Source organism: Oncorhynchus mykiss, chromosome 12 (genome assembly GCF_013265735.2).
Source record: "Oncorhynchus mykiss isolate Arlee chromosome 12, USDA_OmykA_1.1, whole genome shotgun sequence".
Taxonomy (NCBI): domain Eukaryota; kingdom Metazoa; phylum Chordata; class Actinopteri; order Salmoniformes; family Salmonidae; genus Oncorhynchus; species Oncorhynchus mykiss.
The window spans coordinates 55,164,563-55,184,562 of record NC_048576.1 but is presented as its reverse complement, the minus strand read 5'-3'; the positions used below and the strand labels follow the sequence as shown (position 1 = coordinate 55,184,562).

At 44.1% G+C, this 20,000-nt stretch overlaps 1 protein-coding gene across 8 annotated transcripts in view; it reads right to left on the bottom strand.

Annotated features, from left to right (window-relative positions):
- Window positions 1-20,000, bottom strand: part of LOC110537795 (actin-binding LIM protein 3) — a 144,512-nt gene that overhangs the window by 25,070 nt on the left and 99,442 nt on the right. For 3 of the 8 annotated variants that reach the window (XM_036937825.1, XM_036937827.1, XM_036937826.1), the window contains exons 8-14: window positions 17,726-17,784; window positions 17,337-17,408; window positions 6,310-6,465; window positions 5,708-5,737; window positions 3,452-3,587; window positions 2,469-2,567; window positions 1,063-1,113 (exon numbers count right to left, since the gene is read on the bottom strand). In XM_036937825.1, the coding sequence (XP_036793720.1) occupies window positions 1,063-1,113; window positions 2,469-2,567; window positions 3,452-3,587; window positions 5,708-5,737; window positions 6,310-6,465; window positions 17,337-17,408; window positions 17,726-17,784 (603 nt within the window). The remainder of the gene's footprint in view (window positions 1-1,062; window positions 1,114-2,468; window positions 2,568-3,451; window positions 3,588-5,707; window positions 5,738-6,309; window positions 6,466-17,336; window positions 17,409-17,725; window positions 17,785-20,000) is intronic. The other 5 variants (XM_036937829.1, XM_036937830.1, XM_036937831.1 and 2 more) reach the window with 3 other exon arrangements.

The following is a 20,000-nucleotide window of genomic DNA, read 5'->3' as shown; positions in this document are numbered from 1 at the left end:
CCTCCTGCTGTGTTCGCTCTGGAAAAAATGTAGCTCATTTAATCAATCTGATTGTCATAAGGTTCCATGACTTTGTCCACACAGGGCATCTGTACGCACAAAATACATTTGGATGATTTTCATTACATTTTTGTAATGTTTTTGTAATGTTTTATTGAACCTTTTTACACCTGTGGTGATCCCGGTCATTAGAAATGAATGAGTGAGACTACAATTAGTGTATAAAATTTTGTTCAGGCACATGCCCATTCATCAAATGGACACCCTTCCTCTCCCAGACTCCCACATGCATGTATGTTTGAGCACACACACACACGCACACACACGCACACACACACACACACACACACACACACACCATTTCTCGTAGCTCTGGTATATAAAGCTTTTTTGAGACCTTGCTCACAATTCATTCTGTGGCAGCACAATGACCACACGATACACTGTATGTGAGGATCTTGATCATATCTTTGATCATGACACTGGTGAGGAGGAGAGAGTCCTTGTTAAACTTGGACAAAAAAAGTAGTCGACGAGTTGTATGAGCTCAGGTCAATGAGGCCCACATGGCCATAAATAGCAAATAGAAGTTCAAAACGTGTAATGTCCACAAGAACGTAAGTTGATAAAAAGATCTAACACAACATTAGGTGATAATATATGTATTATTAAGGATTTATAATCAGCTATAATGGTGCGGTCCTTTTGGACCAGAAACATAGAATGAATTAACATGAAATGAACACAACAGGAGGGTTAATAGGTATCATATCAGATTAGACCTGTGGTTATCAAATCAATTGGGTATTATGGAAGATAAATATGGCCAACAGCATTCCATCCTCTAAATATTTTTTTTGCTTCCAATCAGGTAGCTACCATTGATGGCGGTTAATGTTTTAGCTTGATTATCGTTGCAAGAGGCTGACACATTCAGATGTGGGGTTTTGTTGGGACGCACACACACAACACACACATCAATCACAGCTGAAACACATCACAGACAAATGTCTCTAAACAGAGAGGAGCCGTGCCTCGTGACAGGCAGCCCCACACAGTTACCATGTCTCTTATAGATGGGAGGTTTCCTGTAGATGTTGGGCTCGCCTGTGGCTGAGGACACAAAATGAGAGAGAGGAAATTAAACAGTGAAAAGAGAAAAGGGGAAAAAGAGAAGAGGGGGGAGGTGCAGTAAAATGTGTTTTTTTAGGGTTAAGTGCCTTGCTCAAGGGTAAATCAACAGATTTTTCACCTTGTCAGCTCGGGTATTCAAACCAGCAACCTTTCGGTTACTGGCCCAACACTAACCTCTAGGCTACCTGCCATGGTTCATGGTAGAAGAAGAAAGTGTTGTAGGTGTTAAAGTTGTTAGAAGTTGTACTGTAGACTTTTTTTGAAAAATGCATCCTACTTATGAAATAAATAACACTTTTTGCCAATAATTTGCCATCCTTGTCTGGACAGAGTAGAGAACAGACAGCCCCCAGAGTAGGCCACTCTTCACCTACAGAGCCTGTTATATCTCTTTCACATGTTGGATCCTTAACAAACCTCTGACTTTGTCTCTCTGTCTGCCTGTTTTTCTGTCTCTCTGTCTGCCTGTCTCTCTCTCTGCCTATCTCTCTGTCTGCCTGTCTCTCTGTCTGCCTGTCTCTCTGTCTGCCTGTCTCTCTGTCTGCCTGTCTCTCTGTCTGCCTGTCTCTCTGTCTGCCTGTCTCTCTGTCTGCCTGTGTCTCTGTCTGCCTGTCTCTCTGTCTGCCTGTGTCTCTGTCTGCCTGTCTCTCTGTCTGCCTGTCTCTCTCTCTGCCTATCTCTCTGTCTGCCTGTCTCTCTGTCTGCCTGTCTCTCTGTCTGCCTGTGTCTCTGTCTGCCTGTCTCTCTGTCTGCCTGTCTCTCTGTCTGCTGACTCATAAACCAAGGTTGTTTGATGTATTCACTGTCTTTCCCTCCACACAGAAACCCTTAGCTCAGCTGGAAATGAACGTGTCAACACACGGCACAGCATGAGTAAGGCGGCTGAGGTAAAAGTGACACCATCAATAAAAACAGATGAGTGTATAATGGCTACTGCATGTGCATGTGCACAGGCAAATGATACACAGTATCAACAGATGGACGGGGACGGCCACAGCATCTGATTTCAACAGACGCTCGGTACAGAGAATAGAAGAGGAAGAGCTACTGCTCAGCTACAGGGCAATAAAGCCATACAACCTGTGACGGCGTGATTAAGCCTGAATAACGGCCCATGATTGATGGGGTGAGGATGTCATTGTAAATGAGCAATGCAGAGAGACATGGTAATACACACAGTCAAGTGGAGGCTGGGGTAATGAAGTAAGTAGGCCGTAACATGTCCCCCCATATTGTGGCCTTTGAAAAACCTTGTAGGTCTGACTTCAGTAGAGGACAGCCTGGAGGAAGAGGAAGGAGGATGGGTGTGAAGGACAGGAAAAGCAGAGGCCTACCTGGCACATGGAAATGCTTGGGGGCTTGGTAGGCGGTGTGCGTGGTGGGTCTGGCATCAAGCTGACTGTAATAGGGAGAGCTCCTGCCACTCTCAGTGCCTGCAGACAGTCAGCCCAAGACCAATGACAGTGACAGAAACGAGAGCATGAGCCAAGGATTGGCACCACCCCTTAACCAGACCCATTCCATCCCACAGCCAAAGCTCAGCCCGCACTCACAGAGACACAGCCAGTCAGAGACAGTAGACAGTTTAGTTATTAGGACTAAATGTCTACTATGCCTGACTGTGTGCAGAGGAAACAGAAATACAAAGCAACTGCCAAGTCTGCCATGATGGTATTCTACATATTTGATGACTTTAAGACTAGCATAGCTCTATGCATCGCCACTAGAGGAGACTGATACGTCTTTTGAACAGTGGCAAAGCGTGATACAAACTATCTAATGCCTGCTTCGTTTCGTTTAGTTTAGCAGGGTCTAACGAGGGTTCATGACCTGCTATTAGACAGGGATGGATGTTGCAGCGTGAGAGAATGGTGGGAAGAGCAATCCCCAGTAGTATACCACCACTACCACCACCACCTGAACATAATACGCACAGTACTGTATATACTACAGTGTTATCAGACTCAAAGAGGAGTCTGGAGAAGATATGGCTGTGGTGTGATGTGAGTGGTAGTACTGGAGGGGATTGTGATGTGGGTGCATGAGCGGCGCCTAACCCTGAGTGGGTTAACCTGAAACTAATGTTGTTCCAGTCACCTATACAGGAAGCAAACATAAGGCATAGGGATAAAACACATCTCCACACACTCCGACGCCTTCCGAACCTGATCAAACTCAGTCCACTATTGCTTTCTTGCTGACATTTTACGGCAAAACGATTTACGCTATTTCATCTTTATGAACATTTTCATGAAGGAGTTTCTCCTGCCTATGTGTAGTGCTGTGTGATGTGGTCGAGTGACGTTAAGTAACTCACCTGGGCGGTAGCAGTGTTGTGGGGAGCGGGAGGTGGACATGGTGGGGGACATGCCATGGTGACTGTAGGTGGGAGAGTCTATGAAGCCTGGGCTGGACAAGCGCCTCTGTCTCAGCTCCATGCTGTCATAGATGTCCTGGGAAACACAGTAGCAGGTCACCCACCGGTCATTGTCTGCAGGGCTCTGTCTGTCTGTCTGGCACCATCTACAGTGCCTTTGGAAATTATTCAGACCCCTTGACTTTTTCCAAATGTTGTTACGTTACAGCCTTATTCTAAAACGGATTGAATAATTTTTCCATTCATTAATCTACATACAATATCCCATAATGACAAATCAAAAACACGTTTTTAGAATTTTTTACTAATTTATCCAAAATAAAAAACTGAATATCAAATTTACATAAGTATTCAGACCTTTTACTCTGCACTTCGTTGAAGCACCTATTGCATTGATTACAGCCTTGAGTCTTCTTGGGTATGACGCTACAAGCTTGGCATACCTGTATTTGGGGAGTTCTCCCATTCTTCCCTGAAGATCCTCTCAATTTCTTTCAGATTGAATGGAGAGCATTCCATTCCTTCTCTCCAAGTCCAGTCTCAAGTCCGGTCTCAAGTCCGGTCTCAAGTCCGGTCTCAAGGACATTCAGAAACTTGTCTCGAAGCCACTCCTGCGTAGTCTTGAATGTTCACCTGTCCTGTTGGAAGGTGAATATTCGCTCCAATCTGAGGTCCTGAGCGCTCTGGATCAGGTTTTCATCAAGAATCTCTCTGTACTTTGCTCCATTTCCTCAACCCTGAATAGTCTCCCAGTCCCTGCTGCTGAAAAACATCCCCACTACCTTGCTTCCCTGTAGGGATGGTGCCAGGTTTCCTCCAGATGTGACATTTGGCATTCAGAGTTCAATCTTAGTTTCATCAGACCTGGGAATCTTGTTTCTCATGGTCTGAGAGTCTTTAGGTTCCTTTTGGCAAACTCCAATGGGGCTGTCATGTGCCTTACTGAGGAGTGGCTTTCATCTGACCACTTTACAATAAAGGCCTGATTGGTGGAGTGCTGCAGAGATGGTTGTCATTCTGGAAGGTTCTCCCATCTCCACAGAGGAAATCTAGAGCTCTGTCAGAGTGACCATCAGGTTCTTGGTCACCTCCCTGACCAAGGCCCTTCTCCCTCGATTGCACAGTTTGGCCAGGTGGCCAGCTCTAGGAAGAGTCTTGGTGGTTCCAAACTTCTTCCATTTAAGAATGATGAAGGCCACTGTGTTCTTGGGGACCTTCCATGCTGCAGAACGTTTTTGGTACCCTTCCCCAGATCTGTACCTTGACACAATCCTGCTCTACAGACAATTCCTTCGACCTCATTACTTGGTTTTTGCTCTGACATGCACCTTCAACTGTGGGATCTTATATACAGTGGCAAGAAAAAGTATGTGAACCCTTTGGAATTACCTGGATTTCTGCATAAATTGGTCATCAAATTTGATCTGACCTTCATCTTAGTCACAACAATAGCTGAACACAGTGTGCTTAAACTAATAACACACACATTATTGTATTTGTCTTGTCTATATTGAATACATAATTTAAACATTCACATTGTAGGTTGGAAAATGTATGTAGCTTGGAAAAAAGGCAAGGGGTCTGAATACTTTCCGAAGGCACTGTGTATCAAAACATTACCCTCTAGACACACTATTCACTTTTTTTCCCTTTCATCTAATAACTGACTTTATTTAATCAAGTCCAATGAGAGTTTTAATTGAGTCAATTGAGTCCCTTCTAAGGCCACATGGACCGAAATATATCACACATACAGTGTACACAATCCAAATATGCCCATCCCAGACTTATTCCTATTCAGCCATCTGTTACGCTCGTCGAAATCGTGGAAATGACCAGACCAAGGTGCAGCGTGGTGAGCGTACATTTTTCTTTGTTATAAATGTCGCCAACAAAACAAGAAACAACAAAAACAAACGTGAAGCTTACTTATACAGGCCACTAACAAAGACAACTACCCACAAAATACAAAAGGAAAAAAGGCTGCCTAAGTATGATTCCTAATCAGAGACAACGATAGACAGCTGTCCCTGATTGAGAACCCTACCCGGGCCAAAACATAGAAACACAGAACATAGTTTCCCACCCGAGTCACACCCTGACCAACCAAACATAGAGAATAAAAAGATCTCTACGGTCAGGGCGTGACACCATCTGTCAACTGATTCAGTGCAGTAGTGTATGGAATGTAATTACCTGAGAGTATGGAGAGAGAGTTCCCAGAGACTGTAGAGAAGAGGAATGAATAGAGGAGTTGGAATCAGTCAGTCAATAGCACCATGCTCTCCAGAATGATTTAGCAGTGTGCTATTCAAATGAGACCTGTGAGCTTACTAAACCATGAATAATAGGACTGAATAATAAGTCCTTCTTCTGTGTAGTTGTTCATAAAGTTATTACGTTAAGACAAGCACATATGAAATCTGACAGTAAACATGAGGAACCCATTGTGTCTGCGGCTTTGTCTTACTGGTGTGAAATAATCTAAATTAATAGTTAAGAGAGGCCTTGGCATGAAAACATAAAGCTCTTAATTGACATTATTTACTGTTGAGTGTCTCTCAAAGATCAATTCAAATCTGTGACCAAAGCAGGAGACTCACAAGGATGTAGTCATGTTTTAAGATGGTGCGCGACGTGACCACGGTACAACCATACAGGGGCTAAAGTGGGAAGCTGGGGGGATGTAGCAACAGGGAGACACAGAGACGGCAGGCACAGTGCATGGGCATCACACACCCACACTCACACACCCACACACATAAAAGGCAACAAGATTAGCACTAGCGTCTCAGTACCTCCCCATAGCTGTAGCGTTCTAGCCTGTCATCAGAGGAGTATCTGTGATAAGACTCATAGGGAATGAGATCGGGCCTCTGCACGTCATAAATAGCTTTAATCTTAGGCAGAGCGGCCAGATCTTTGTAATTTAGGACCTCGTTTTCCACTTTGGCCTGGAGAGAGGACACAGAACAAGACAGAACAAGGAGAAGACAGAGAAGCAGGCGTGAGACACAGAGAGAGGACGAAGCTTGTGTTGACAGACAGAGAAATCCGGAGGGGAGGCCAAATCAGGGTCAGCCGCAAGCTGCTGATGGCATCCTGGGTAAGACAGAAGTTCGAGCACGCACACGCACACACACACACACACACACACACACACAGAAAGCAGAGAGATCCCAGAAACAAACATAGACACACACCCTGTAGCAGAGAGAGAGAGCTGGAGGTGGGACATTGGTCCAGTCATAGAATTAAGAATTAGAATACTAGAATTAGAATTCTAGTATTGACATGAAAGGTATTATGACAGTATAAAGGGTCAGGCATTTTGGTCAAGGAGTTGGTCAACCATGGTTGTGATAAGATATTGTGTAAAACAATGAATTTGACGATTATCATCACAGTGTGTTTATTAGCTAGTTAGCCAGCCAGTTTGAAAGGAATGATTCCAGAAATGTTTCCAATTAACTGCCAATATGCCAACGTTGCATACAAACAATGCAGTCACTACACAGCCATACACTGGCTGAAAGAAGTTGATAGGACAAATTGTAAATGCAACAAGTACTGGTATTGTATCATATTATACAGTAACACTCACAGCTTTCCAAGAAAACAAACATTGAAACATATACTTGCGAACAAGTAGAAAAAGTTTAAACATCAGCCAATTAAAAACGTTGACATAGTTGCACGTGATCCATGTTAGCTGTTCCCATTACATAACCTGGCACATTCAGCCGTATGCTAACCAGGTGGCCGTAATTATTTCCTGTAACAAATTTCGCATTAGCCTATCAAATATCTTAAACGTTTTCTCTACAGACCAATGGCATTTCTTAAAATAGGTCAACTTGGCCACCAGGGGTATATTTAAAACTCCTAAGTCAAAGTTTACTTTTGTTCCCCTTCACTTCATCTGTTTTAAGTGTAGAGTGCTAATATTTCATGATCATCGCATCCTTGACTAGGCTCAGTGGCATGTATTCATGGAAACAATTTTTGTTATGTTTCTCTCACCTCTCTGTGTTTCATCATTTCCCTTCAATTTACAAGAGGCTGATTGTATCACACAGGAGAAAGCATCAGAACAAGTGAAACAGCGCCCCTCTGTCTCGGTATGTGTAGCTGTTATGGGATGTTTATGAATAATGACTAAACTATGTATACATTTAGCTTAGAATTATAACTAAACAAAATACTACTCTGTTACTGTATGAATGTATGAATGTTATTATAATCATAATACTGAATATAAGGTGTGTAGTTTTAGTCAAGAATTAGAACAAGGACTTTCTGTTCCTTGTTAGAAATGAATGGAGCTATCGTCAGACCGGCTGGAATACTGTGTGGTGTCAACTGTGCTTATGTCTGCGTAATGAAAAAGTAGGGAGAAAAAAAAAACTTCTGACTATTTCTGGTCTAGCGATCGATGACAAACGAGCTCGCTGCCCAAACTTACATAATTACAAAGAGGAGATTCTCCTGATTAACATTGGTGCCCGTGTAACAGTTTTTCTTCTGTCCCTCCCCTCGCCCCTACCTGGGTTTGAACCAAGGACCCTCTGCACACATAGTCAACAGCCACCCTCAAAGCATTGTTACCCATTGCTCCACAAAAGCTGCAGCATTGCAGAGCAAGGGGAACAACTACTACCAGGTCTCAGTGATGTCACCGATTGAAACACTATTAGCGCGCACCCCGCTAACTAGCTTGCCATTTCACACCAGTTACACCCGACTTGAAAAAAAGAAAACATACACATTGCGAGATATTTGGCGAAAAAGACAGACATGCCTATATTTCCCCCATAGGAAACCATGGGATGACAGCAGAGTTCAAATATTATTTTTGTTGTTTACATTTTGTTGTTTACATTTTAACACCATAAACACCATAATATGAATCAAATTAAGTAAGACAAATTTCTTAAAATCAATCCCATATACCATATACAAAAAAAGGTTTTAAATTCTCTGGTAATGGGGCGGCAGGGTAGCCTAGTGGTTAGAGCGTTAAACTAAAATAGAGACATAAAAAAGGAACTAGGACGTGACAGTACCACCCCTCCCATAGGGGTGGGCATCTGTCCGCTCTGGCGCGGGACGTGGACCCCACTCCACCATAGTCTTGGCCCACTTAAGTGGCGCCTTACTTCCGCCGCCGACAGAGTCCGGGTCCTTGCTTCGCGTTCCTAGGAAACTATGTAGTTTTTTGTTTTTTTTACGTGTTATTTCTTACATTAGTACCCCAGGTCATCTTAGGTTTCATTACATACAGTTGAGAAGAACTACTGAATATAAGAGCAGCGTCAACTCAACATCAGTACGACCAAGAATATGACTTTCGCAAAGCGGATCCTGTGTTCTGCCTTTCACCCAGGACAACGGAATGGATCTCAGCCGGCGACCAAAAAAAAAGACTTTGTAAAAGAGGGAAACGTAGCGGTCTTCTGGTCAGACTCCGGAGACGGGCACATCGTGCACCACTCCCCAGTATACTTCTCGCCAATGTCCAGTCTCTTGACAACAAGGTTGATAAAATCCGAGCAAGGGTAGCATTCCAGAGGGACATCAGAGACTGTAACGTTCTTTGCTTCACGGAAACATGGCTCACTGGAGAGACGCTATCGGAGTCGGTGCAGCCAGCTGGTTTCTCCACGCATCGCGCCGACAGAAACAAACATCTTTCTGGTAAGAAGAGGGGCGGGGGCGTATGCCTTATGGCTAACGAGACGTGGTGTGGTCACAAAAGCATACAGGAACTCAAGTCCTTCTGTTCACCTGATTTAGAATTCCTCACAATCAAATGTCGACCGCATTATCTACCAAGGGAATTCTCTTCGATTATAATCACAGCCGTATATATATCCCCCCAAGCAGACACATCGATGGCTCTGAACAAACTTTATTTGACTCTTTGCAAACTGGAATCCATACATCCTGAGGCTGCATTCCCATTGTAGCTGGGGATTTTAACAAGGCTAATCTGAAAACAAGACTCCCTAAATTGTATCAGCATATCGATTGCGCAACCAGGGCTGGCAAAACCTTGGATCACTGCTATTCTAACTTCCATATAAGGCATATAAGGCCCTGCCCCGCCCTCCTTTCGGAAAAGCTGACCACGACTCCATTTTGTTGATCCCTGCCTACAGACAGAAACTAAAACAAGAAGCTCCCACGCTGAGGTCTGTTCAACGCTGGTCCGACCAATCTGATTCCACACTCCAAGACTGCTTCCATCACGTGGACTGGGATATGTTTTGTATTGCGTCAGACAACAACATTGACGAATACGCTGATTCGGTGTGCGAGTTCATTAGAACGTGCGTTGATGACGTTCCCATAGCAACGATTAAAACATTCCCAAACCAGAAACCGTGGATTGATGGCAGCATTCGCGTGAAACTGAAAGCGCGAACCACTGCTTTTAATCAGGGCAAGGTGACCGGAAACATGACCGAATACAAACAGTGTAGCTATTCCCTCCACAAGGCAATCAAACAAGCTAAGCGTCAGTATAGAGACAAAGTAGAATCTCAATTCAACGGCTCAGACACAAGAGGTATGTGGCAGGGTCTACAGTCAATCGCGGATTACAAAAAGAAAACCAGCCCCGTCACGGACCAGGATGTCTTGCTCCCAGGCAGACTAAATAACTTTTTTTGCCCGCTTTGAGGACAATACAGTGCCACTGACACGGCCTGCAACCAAAACCTGCGGCCTCTCCTTCACTGCAGCCGAGGTGAGTAAAACATTTAAACGTGTTAACCCTCGCAAGGCTGCAGGCCCAGACGGCATCCCCAGCCGCGCCCTCAGAGCATGCGCAGACCAGCTGGCTGTGTGTGTTTACGGACATATTCAATCAATCCCTATCCCAGTCTGCTGTTCCCACATGCTTCAAGAGGGCCACCATTGTTCCTGTTCCCAAGAAAGCTATGGTAACTGAGCTAAACGACTACGTAGCACTCACTTCCGTCATCATGAAGTGCTTTGAGAGACTAGTCAAGGACCATATCACCTCCACCCTACCTGACACCCTAGACCCACTCCAATTTGCTTACCGCCCAAATAGGTCCACAGACGACGCAATCTCAACCACATTGCACACTGCCCTAACCCATCTGGACAAGAGGAATACCTATGTGAGAATGCTGTTCATCGACTACAGCTCGGCATTTAACACCATAGTACCCTCCAAGCTCGTCATCAAGCTCGAGACCCCGGGTCTCGACCCCGCCCTGTGCAACTGGTACTGGACTTCCTGACGGGCCGCCCCCAGGTGGTGAGGGTAGGCAACAACATCTCCACCCTGCTGATCCTCAACACTGGGGCCCCACAAGGGTGCGTTCTCAGCCCTCTCCTGTACTCCCTGTTCACCCATGACTGCCTGGCCATGCACGCCTCCAACTCAATCATCAAGTTTGCAGACCACTACAGTGGTAGGCTTGATTACCAACAACAACGAGACAGTCTACAAGGAGGAGGTGAGGGCCCTCAGAGTGTGGTGTCAGGAAAATAACCTCACACTCAATGTCAACAAAACAAAGGAGATGATTGTGGACTTCAGGAAACAGCAGAGGGAGCAGCCCCCTATCCACATCAACGGGACAGTAGTGGAGAAGGTGGAAAGTTTTAGGTTCCTCGGCGTACACATCACGGACAAACTGAAATGGTCTACCCACACAGACAGCGGGGTGAAGAAGGCGCAGCAGCGCCTCTTCAACCTAAGGAGGCTGAAGAACTTATCACCAAAAACACTAAAACTTTTACAGATGCACAATCGAGAGCATCCTGTCAGGCTGCATCACCGCCTGATACGGCAACTGCTCCGGCCACAACCGTAAGGCTCTCCAGAGGGTAGTGAGGTCTGCACAACGCATCCCCAGGGGCAAAATACCTGCCCTCCAGGACACCTGCACCACCGATGTCACAGGAAGGCCATAAAGATCATCAAGGACAACAACCATCCGAGCCACTGCCTGTTCACCCTGTTACCATACAGAAGGCGAGGTCAGTACAGGTGCATCAAAGCAGGGACCGAGAGACTGAAAAACAGCTTCTATCTCAAGGCCAGCAGACTGTTAAACAGCCATCACTAACATTGAGTGGCTGCTGCCAACATACTGACTCATCTCTAGCCACTTTAATAATGAAACATTTATGTAATAAATGTATCACTAGCCACTTTAAACAATGCCACTTTATATAATGTTTACATACCCTACATTACTCATCTCAAATGTATATACTGTACTCTATACCATATACTGCAACTATGCCGTTCAGCCATCACTCATTCATATATTTTTTATATACATATTCTTATTCATTCCTTTACACTTGTAAAGGTAGGTAGTTAAGGTAATTGTTGTGAAATTGTTAGGTTAGATTACTTGTTAGATATTACTGCATGGTCGGAACTAGAAGCACAAGCATTTCGCTACACTGACATCAACATCTGCTAACCATGTGTGACAAATACACTTGGATTGTATTTGATATAGTGTGTGTTTACCAGAGACGCTAATGTGAAGAACAGCATGACCTGCACCAAAGTCAGATTAGGATATACTGTAGCTAAAGGATCAGATAAAGTGTATTTTTACCTGGAGTTTTTCCTTATTGGAAGCTACTACTTTCACCACTTTTAGTTTTTAAATATTTGGTTGTTTAGACTCCCTTAATCACTCTGTTTAACACGTGGCCTCACGTGAATCCTTAAAGAGATGGATGGGGCTAAGGCTTAAGACACTGAATCGCTGTAGTCAAAAAAAGAGTACTCAAGTAGCTGTACCAAAACATTCAAGGGCCATTTTCTCAAAGTGGGGTTACAAGTTTATCTACTTTAAAAGCATAATTACTTTCCTATTGTTCCTCAACTGCAGTATATGATATACCATTTTGTAGCTCTGAGTCTCTACTTTTATCCAATGTAAAAATAATAATAATCACATTTTGCACCATAAGATGAATCGGGGTGGTCGGTCACAATTGTGCACATTTAGCTCAATCATCAATAATACATCAAGTAACTGCAGGTTTTTGATGTTCAGTAAAGATTAATTGATCATGTCATTTCAGATACGTGAGTGTAGCCTCACGATATCGTTCAATTTACCACCATTAATTGGATAGTTGAGTGGTTTAGGTTCATTTCCCATCCTACTGTATGCGGGCAGCCTGTCGGCGCACATTTGCCGATGTACTCTTCTTTACTTTGCAAGCTAACGGTTGAAACATTGTACAGTTGGCAAACATATAGTGGTAAGTAGACCTAATATAGATATATACACAGTACCAGTCAAAAGTTTGGACACGCCTACTCATTCAAGGGTTTTTCTTTATTTTTTTTTACTATTTTCTACATTGTAGAATAATAGTGAAGACATCAAAACTATGAAATAACACATATGGAACCAAAAATGTGTTAAATAAATCCAAATATAAATTAGTGACCCTTTGCCTTGATGACAGCTTTGCACACGCTCTTGACATTCTCTCAACTAGTTTCATAAGGTAACCTGGAATGCATTTCAATTAACAGGTGTGCCTTGTTAAAAATTAATTTGTGGAATTTATTTTCTTTTTAATGCGTTTGAGCCAATCAGGTGTGCTGTGGTACTGTATACATTAGACAGCCTTATTTGGTAAAATACCAAGTACATATTAAGCGCTATGATGAAACTGGCTCTCATGAGGACTGCCACAGGAAAGGAAGACCCAGAGTTACCTCTGCTGCAGAGGATAAGTTCATTAGAGTTACCGGCCTCAGAAAATGCACCCCAAATAACAGACACATCTCAACATCAACTATTCAGAGGAGACTGCGTGAATCAGGCCTTGGTGGTGGAATTGCTACAAATAAAGAGCTACTAAAGGACACCAACAAGAAGAAGAGTATTGCTTGGGCCAAGAAACACGAGCAACGGACATTAGACTGGTGGAAATCTGTCCTTTGGTCTGATGAATCCACATTTTTGATTTTTGGTTCCAACCGCTGTGTCATTGTGAGATGCGGAGAAGCTGGACGGATGATCTCTGCATGTGTGGTTCCCACCTTGAAGTATGGAGGAGGAGGTATGATGGTGTGGGGATGCTTTGCTGGTGACACTAGAAATTATTTATTTAGAATTCAAGGCACACATAACAAACATGGCTACCACAGCATTCTGAAACTATACGCCATCCCATCTGGTTTGGGCTTAGTGGAACTATCATTAGTTTTTCAACAGGACAATGACACAACACACCTCCAGGCTGTGTAAGGGCTATTCTACCAAGAAGGAGAGTGATGGAGTGCTGCATCAGATGACCTGGCCTCCACAATCCTCTGACCTCAAACAAATTGAGATGGTTTGGGATGAGACGGACCGCAGTGAAGGAAAAGCTGCCAACAGGTGCTCAGCATATGTGGGAACTCCTTCAAGACTGTTGGAAAAGCATTCCAGGTGAAGCTGGTTGACAGATTGCCAAGAGTGTGTAAAGCTGCCATCAAGGCAAAGAGTGGCTACTTTGAAGAATTTAAAATATAATTTGTTTAACACTTAACACTTTTTGGTTACTACATGATTCCATTTGTGTTATTTCAAAGTTTTGGTGTCTTCACTATTATTCCACAATGTAGAAAAGAGTAAAAATAAAGAAAAACCTTTGTATGAGTAGGTGTGTCCAAACGTTTGACTTGTACTGTATATAAACTCAGCAAAAAAAGAAATGTCCTCACTGTCAACTGTGTTTATTTTCAGAAAACTTAACATGTGTAAATATGTGTATGAACATAGCAAGATTCAACAACTGAGACATAAACTGAACAAGTTCCACAGACATGTGACTAACAGAAATGGAATAATGTGTCCCTGAACAAAAAGGGGGGGTCAAAATCAAAAGTAACAGTCAGTATCTAGTGTGGCCACCAGCTGCATTAAGTACTGCAGATTTGACAGTTCTTGCTGTGAGATGTTACCCCACACTTCCACCAAGGCACCTGCAAGTTCCCGGACATTTCTGGGGGGAATGACCCTAGCCCTCACCCTCCGATCCAACAGGTCCCAGACGTGCTCAATGGGATTGAGATCCGGCCTCTTCGCTGGCCATGGCAGAACACCGACATTCCTGTCTTGCAGGAAATCACGCACAGAACAAGCGGTATGGCTGGTGGCATTGTCAGGCGGGAGGGTCATGTCAGGATGAGCATGCAGGAAGAGTACCACATGAGGAAGGCAGATAACTTCCCTGTAATGCACAGCGTTGAGATTGCCTGCAATGACAACAAGCTCAGTCCGATGATGCTGTGACACACCGCCCCAGACCATGACGGACCCTCCACCTCTAAATCGATCCCGCTCCAGAGTACAGGCCTCGGTGTAATGCTCATTCCTTTGACGATAAATGCAAATCCGACCATCACCCCTGGTGAGACAAAACCTTGACTCGTCAGCGAAGAGCACTTTTTGCCAGTCCTGTCTGGTCCAGTGACAGTGGGTTTGTGCCCATAGGCAACGTTGTTGCCGGTGATGTCTGGTGATGTCCGGTGATGTCTGGCCTACAAGCCCTCAGTCCAGCCTCTCTCAGCCTATTGCGGACAGTCTGAGCACTGATGGAGGGATTGTGCGTTCCTGGTGTAACTCGGGCAGTTGTTGTTGCCATCCTGTACCTGTCCCGCAGATGTGATGCTCGGATGTACCGATCCTGTGCAGGTGTTGTTACACTTGGTCTGCCACTGCGAGGACGATCAGCTGTCTGTCCTGTCTCTCTGTAGCGCCGTCTTAGGCTTCTCACAGTATGGGCATTGCATTTTATTGCCCTGGCCACATCTGTAGTCCTCATGCCTCCTTGCAGCATGCCTAACGCACATTTATGCAGATGAGCAGGGACCTTGGACATCTTTCTTTTGGTGTTTTTCAGAGTCAGTAGAAAGGCTTCTTTAGTGTCCTAAGCTTTCATAACTGTGACCTTAAATTGCCTACTGTCTGTAAGCTGTTAAGCTGTAAGTGTCTTAACGACCGTTCCACAGGTGCATGTTCATTCATTGTTTATGGTTCATTGAACAAGCCTGGGAAACAGTGTTTAATCCCGTTACAATGAAGATCTGTGAAGATTTTTGGATTTTTACAAATTATCTTTGAAAGACAGGGTCCTGAAAAAGGGCCGTTTATTTTATGAGCTAATTAAAGCCCCCCCTGGCCAAACCCTCACCGAACTGACGACGATGGGCCAATTGTGTGCAGCACGGTCACGGACGGTTGTGACACAGCCTGGCTATAGTGACGCTGCAAACAATGCAGTGCCTTAGATCACTGTGCCACTCGGGAGGCCCCCTAATATAATTTTGTATCCAATTAGGCCTAACTAGCGAAGTTAGCAAACATCACTGTTTTTTACATTGTTATAAAGAGTGTTTAATCCCAATTTTTGCTTACAGACATGATAGGTTGCATTGATTGATGGACCACGTCAAATTGTCTAACTGGCTATGAAAGGATCAATTTGACTAGTTAACAAGCTAACTTTTAGTGGATAAATGAGATGGCTATATCCAAATATAGTTTCATTTGCTTGCCATTGTCACGTTCGTTGAATGGAGGAGACCAAGGCGCAGCGTGATATGAACATGTTACTTTAATGACGACGAAGAAACACATAAACAAACAAGACGCTAATTATAGTGCTGACACAGGCAACTAACACATAGACAATAACCCATGAAATACCCAAAGAAGATGGCTGCCTTAATATGGTTCCCAATCAGAGACAACGATAAACAGCTGCCTCCAATTGAGAACCAATCTAGGCAACCATAGACATACATAAACACCTAGATAGTATACACCCCCAGAAACATTCAAAACCCCTAGACAGTACAAAAACACAAACATCACCCATGTCACACCCTGACCTAACCAAAATAATAAAGAAAACAAAGAATACTAAGGTCAGGGCGTGGCAGCCATCTATAGTGGTGATGACAGTAGTCCGACTGACAACTTTACCAGGACAAGGACTTACCGAATTCAAGCTCTTTCCAAAAGCTTAATCTCTGATGAAGCAAGCTAAATGGCACGTTGTTTGATTAGCTAGCTAGCTAGCTACATGTCAAATGGATAGGCTACCCTCACGTATCTGAAATTGCATGATCAACTGAAAAGCATACAGTTACTTACTGTGTAACTATGGTAATAGAGCTAAATGTGGAATCATGTGGAAATATGTAGTTCTGACTATTCTCTTCATGAGGTGATGATATTAAAACCAAATAGTTCTAACATTTATTTAACAATCCCCTTGAAAACGGCACGTGGTTGTCAATGGTTTTGTGCGGAGCCGGGGTTCTCCTTGCTCCCCAGCAGCCAAATCGAACGCTTGGCACCGTAGTGTGACGTTTTATTGATAATTTAAAGGACCTCTTTAGGCTCAGCACACACTCAACTCAACGACAGCAGATGTCTCTAAACAAGATCTTTACCATGGTTGCTTTCCTCTACAGTGGAATAAATAGTATACCGAATGTCAGCTTCACAGTGCAACAGTCAACAATGGAGAAAGTATGTGAACCTACTTTAAACATACATCAATAATACATTGGATATAACAAACACCGTTGTCTCAAACAGACATACAAACACCTGAAGCACTTGAAGCAAACCATGACATAAACACACAACCGCACATGGTGGACTGTCGAACCATGTGAATGACTGATGGCTCTGAGTGACAGGTCCTGCAAAGGGGGCTACGCCTCCAAGACAGGCTGGCAGCCAACAGAAGGTGTACATGTAAACAAGTAACCATGGCGATGCCTTGGCGACAGACTACTCACACAGATGACGCGGCTCGGGGAACCGATGCTGGAGCCAGGGGGGGAAATGGAGGCCTCAGAGGTACGTCTTAACTGTGGGAACAAACACACACGCACACACGCGCACCATGTGTGTCAGAGTAAGCCTGCAGAGGCCAGACTACCGCTGAGGGAGACAAACAACAACACCCCTGCATTTACCTCCGATCCTCTCCCTACCGCGAGGCTACGTGATTATACCCCCAGCCTGACAATGTCATCTTAGTCCAAGAATAGGAACGCGAGGGATTCAGTTCGGACTAAACTGCAGGAGTTTCTAGGCGGATATAGTAGTGTAATAGTGGCGTTTTATAGTTGAGGTCAAAGTGTTACTAACAGGAAGGGAGACAGAGACACAGGGTTCTACTCACCCTGAGTTTCCTCTCCAGCCGTGCTGCTTGTTTACACATGGGATGCCACACCTCGGAACCTGTAGCGGGGACACATCCGCAATCAAACATATGGCTGAAAAAAATGAAAAATAACTTCACATTCATTCCACCACACAACAGCTATTGCAATTACAATACTGTAAAACCACCGGGGTGCTTTTCATTATTGAAGACTGGAGTAGAAGGCCACAGTTCTTCTGAAGCTCACAGCTCAGAAATGTTTTTACAGTGTCTCGTGTTCGTAAACTTTTTAACACACACCGATCAAACGCATGTGTCAGTAGATCAGCACTTCTCAACAACAGCCATACATCAAAGGTGACCTAGAGTACATATCTGAGAGAGGCTTGGAAGCTGAAGTCGTAACTCTCCCTCTCTCTTTTCCCTCTCTCTCCCCTTCCGCTCTCACTCTCTCTCTCTCGCCCGCGCTTTTTCACACACACGCGCACACACACACGTACGCACACACACACACGCACACGCACACACACACACACACACACACACACACACACACACACACACACACACACACACACACACAGCGAGATAGACTAAAATGTTATCTCATTCTAGTTCTTCCTGGGAGGGATGGAAACACTAAACCACTAATGTCATGCTCCTCCTCAGTACTCCTCAGTGCATATTAACAAATAATGATAATGAGAGAGTACCAGGTACTTCCTCTCATACATCCGGTTTCCCCAGGCTCTAGGGCGATACACCACTGTTACTGTACGCGGGACTGAGTGGCTGCCTGCCTGGATATCACGTTCCACATCAGAAGCATTGCAGGAAGCCGGTACAGAATGCAGCATTTGGCCTCCAGTCAATTCAATTAGGATGTCATGCTTACAATCTACAGTTAATATCAGTCCTATAAATCGAGCACAGCCATAGATAGGCCTACAGCACGATCTGTGGGAATCAATAGTCCACCCACCATGCATTTGACGCTCAACAGCACCTAGGCCTATCTCCCTCAATCGATAGTTAGACCCCTTCAAAACTTCCTGCATGAATGTTGTGAGAGGAAGTCTCCTCCCCAGGTTTCCTAACACAACCTCGGTAACCCTAATTGTGAATGAAGGGTTACAGGAAATATATCTAATTCGCATCAACTTAAATGCATTAACCTTTTACAAAAATGCATTAAACTTTAAAAAACAATAATAATAAAGAATGCTTTTCAACCCACTCGGGAAATAGGTAGAAATACTGTAGCTACACTATCTAAATAGCTAAACCTGAGAGGTAGCAGCCTTCAGGCAGAGACAAATCAGAACAAAGGCTCCATAGAATGTTTTTTTTCTTCTTCACAAATTCGAAATGACAAAGTATCATTGGCAGCCGATGCTGAATTATTTGACACAATTTACATAAATACACCGTGCACAAGAAAATCATCAACACAATAAAAACTACAACTTAAAATAGATATATTTCGGAAAACCGTCAGTGCTGAGGGTAAGACAGGAGTGGTAGTCCATAGCTTAATGGTTGAGCAGCATAGTCACGTATGGCATCGTGCTGCTTTGGTCGCGCTTGTTTCTGCACCTGATGGGTTTCAACATTGTTGAGGACCGGGTAACACGACGAAAGATGGAGCTGTGTTCGGGGACAGCACTTGGTGGTAGGGGGCCGGATTGAGGAGGGTCTTTGCAAACTCTACGTTCAGGTTTTCCCGATATGTTTGCAGGGAGGGCAGATTGGGGCAGCTGTAGCCGTTGTATTTTATGCCCAGTATGATAGCTAGAATTTTGTTGGATAATTTCTTCTAACACCTGAAAGGCTTCTTTCTACCTCCAGCAGGTTAAAGGAAAACATATTATGCGTTTTGCATCATGTGATGCAAAATGTATCATACCGGCTGTATTTCTGTGTTTTGAAAGTTATATACTGTATCTTGAAAAACTTTTTTGCTGACATTCAAATCATTTTGGGACTATATACAATGGACTAATGAAACAAATACCAAAATATAGTTTTTGGGTGGAATTTTCCTTTAATGTTGTTGAGGAACTTTCAGTGTTGCACAGCTGGGCCGCTTGCTGCGGTGTTGACATATGTAGTGAATATCAGGGGCAGAAGCAATAGGGGAGGCCGGCCACATGGCATGCTCTGTAGGATCAATCTCTACCTTTAACAATTTGCCACTTCTCAGTCCAGCCATGCCGTCAGAGTGTGTTGGATTGATTCACTGGCCTTTGTTATGTGGCTGGTAATTGAGTAGCTCCCTGAGCCCCGATCACTC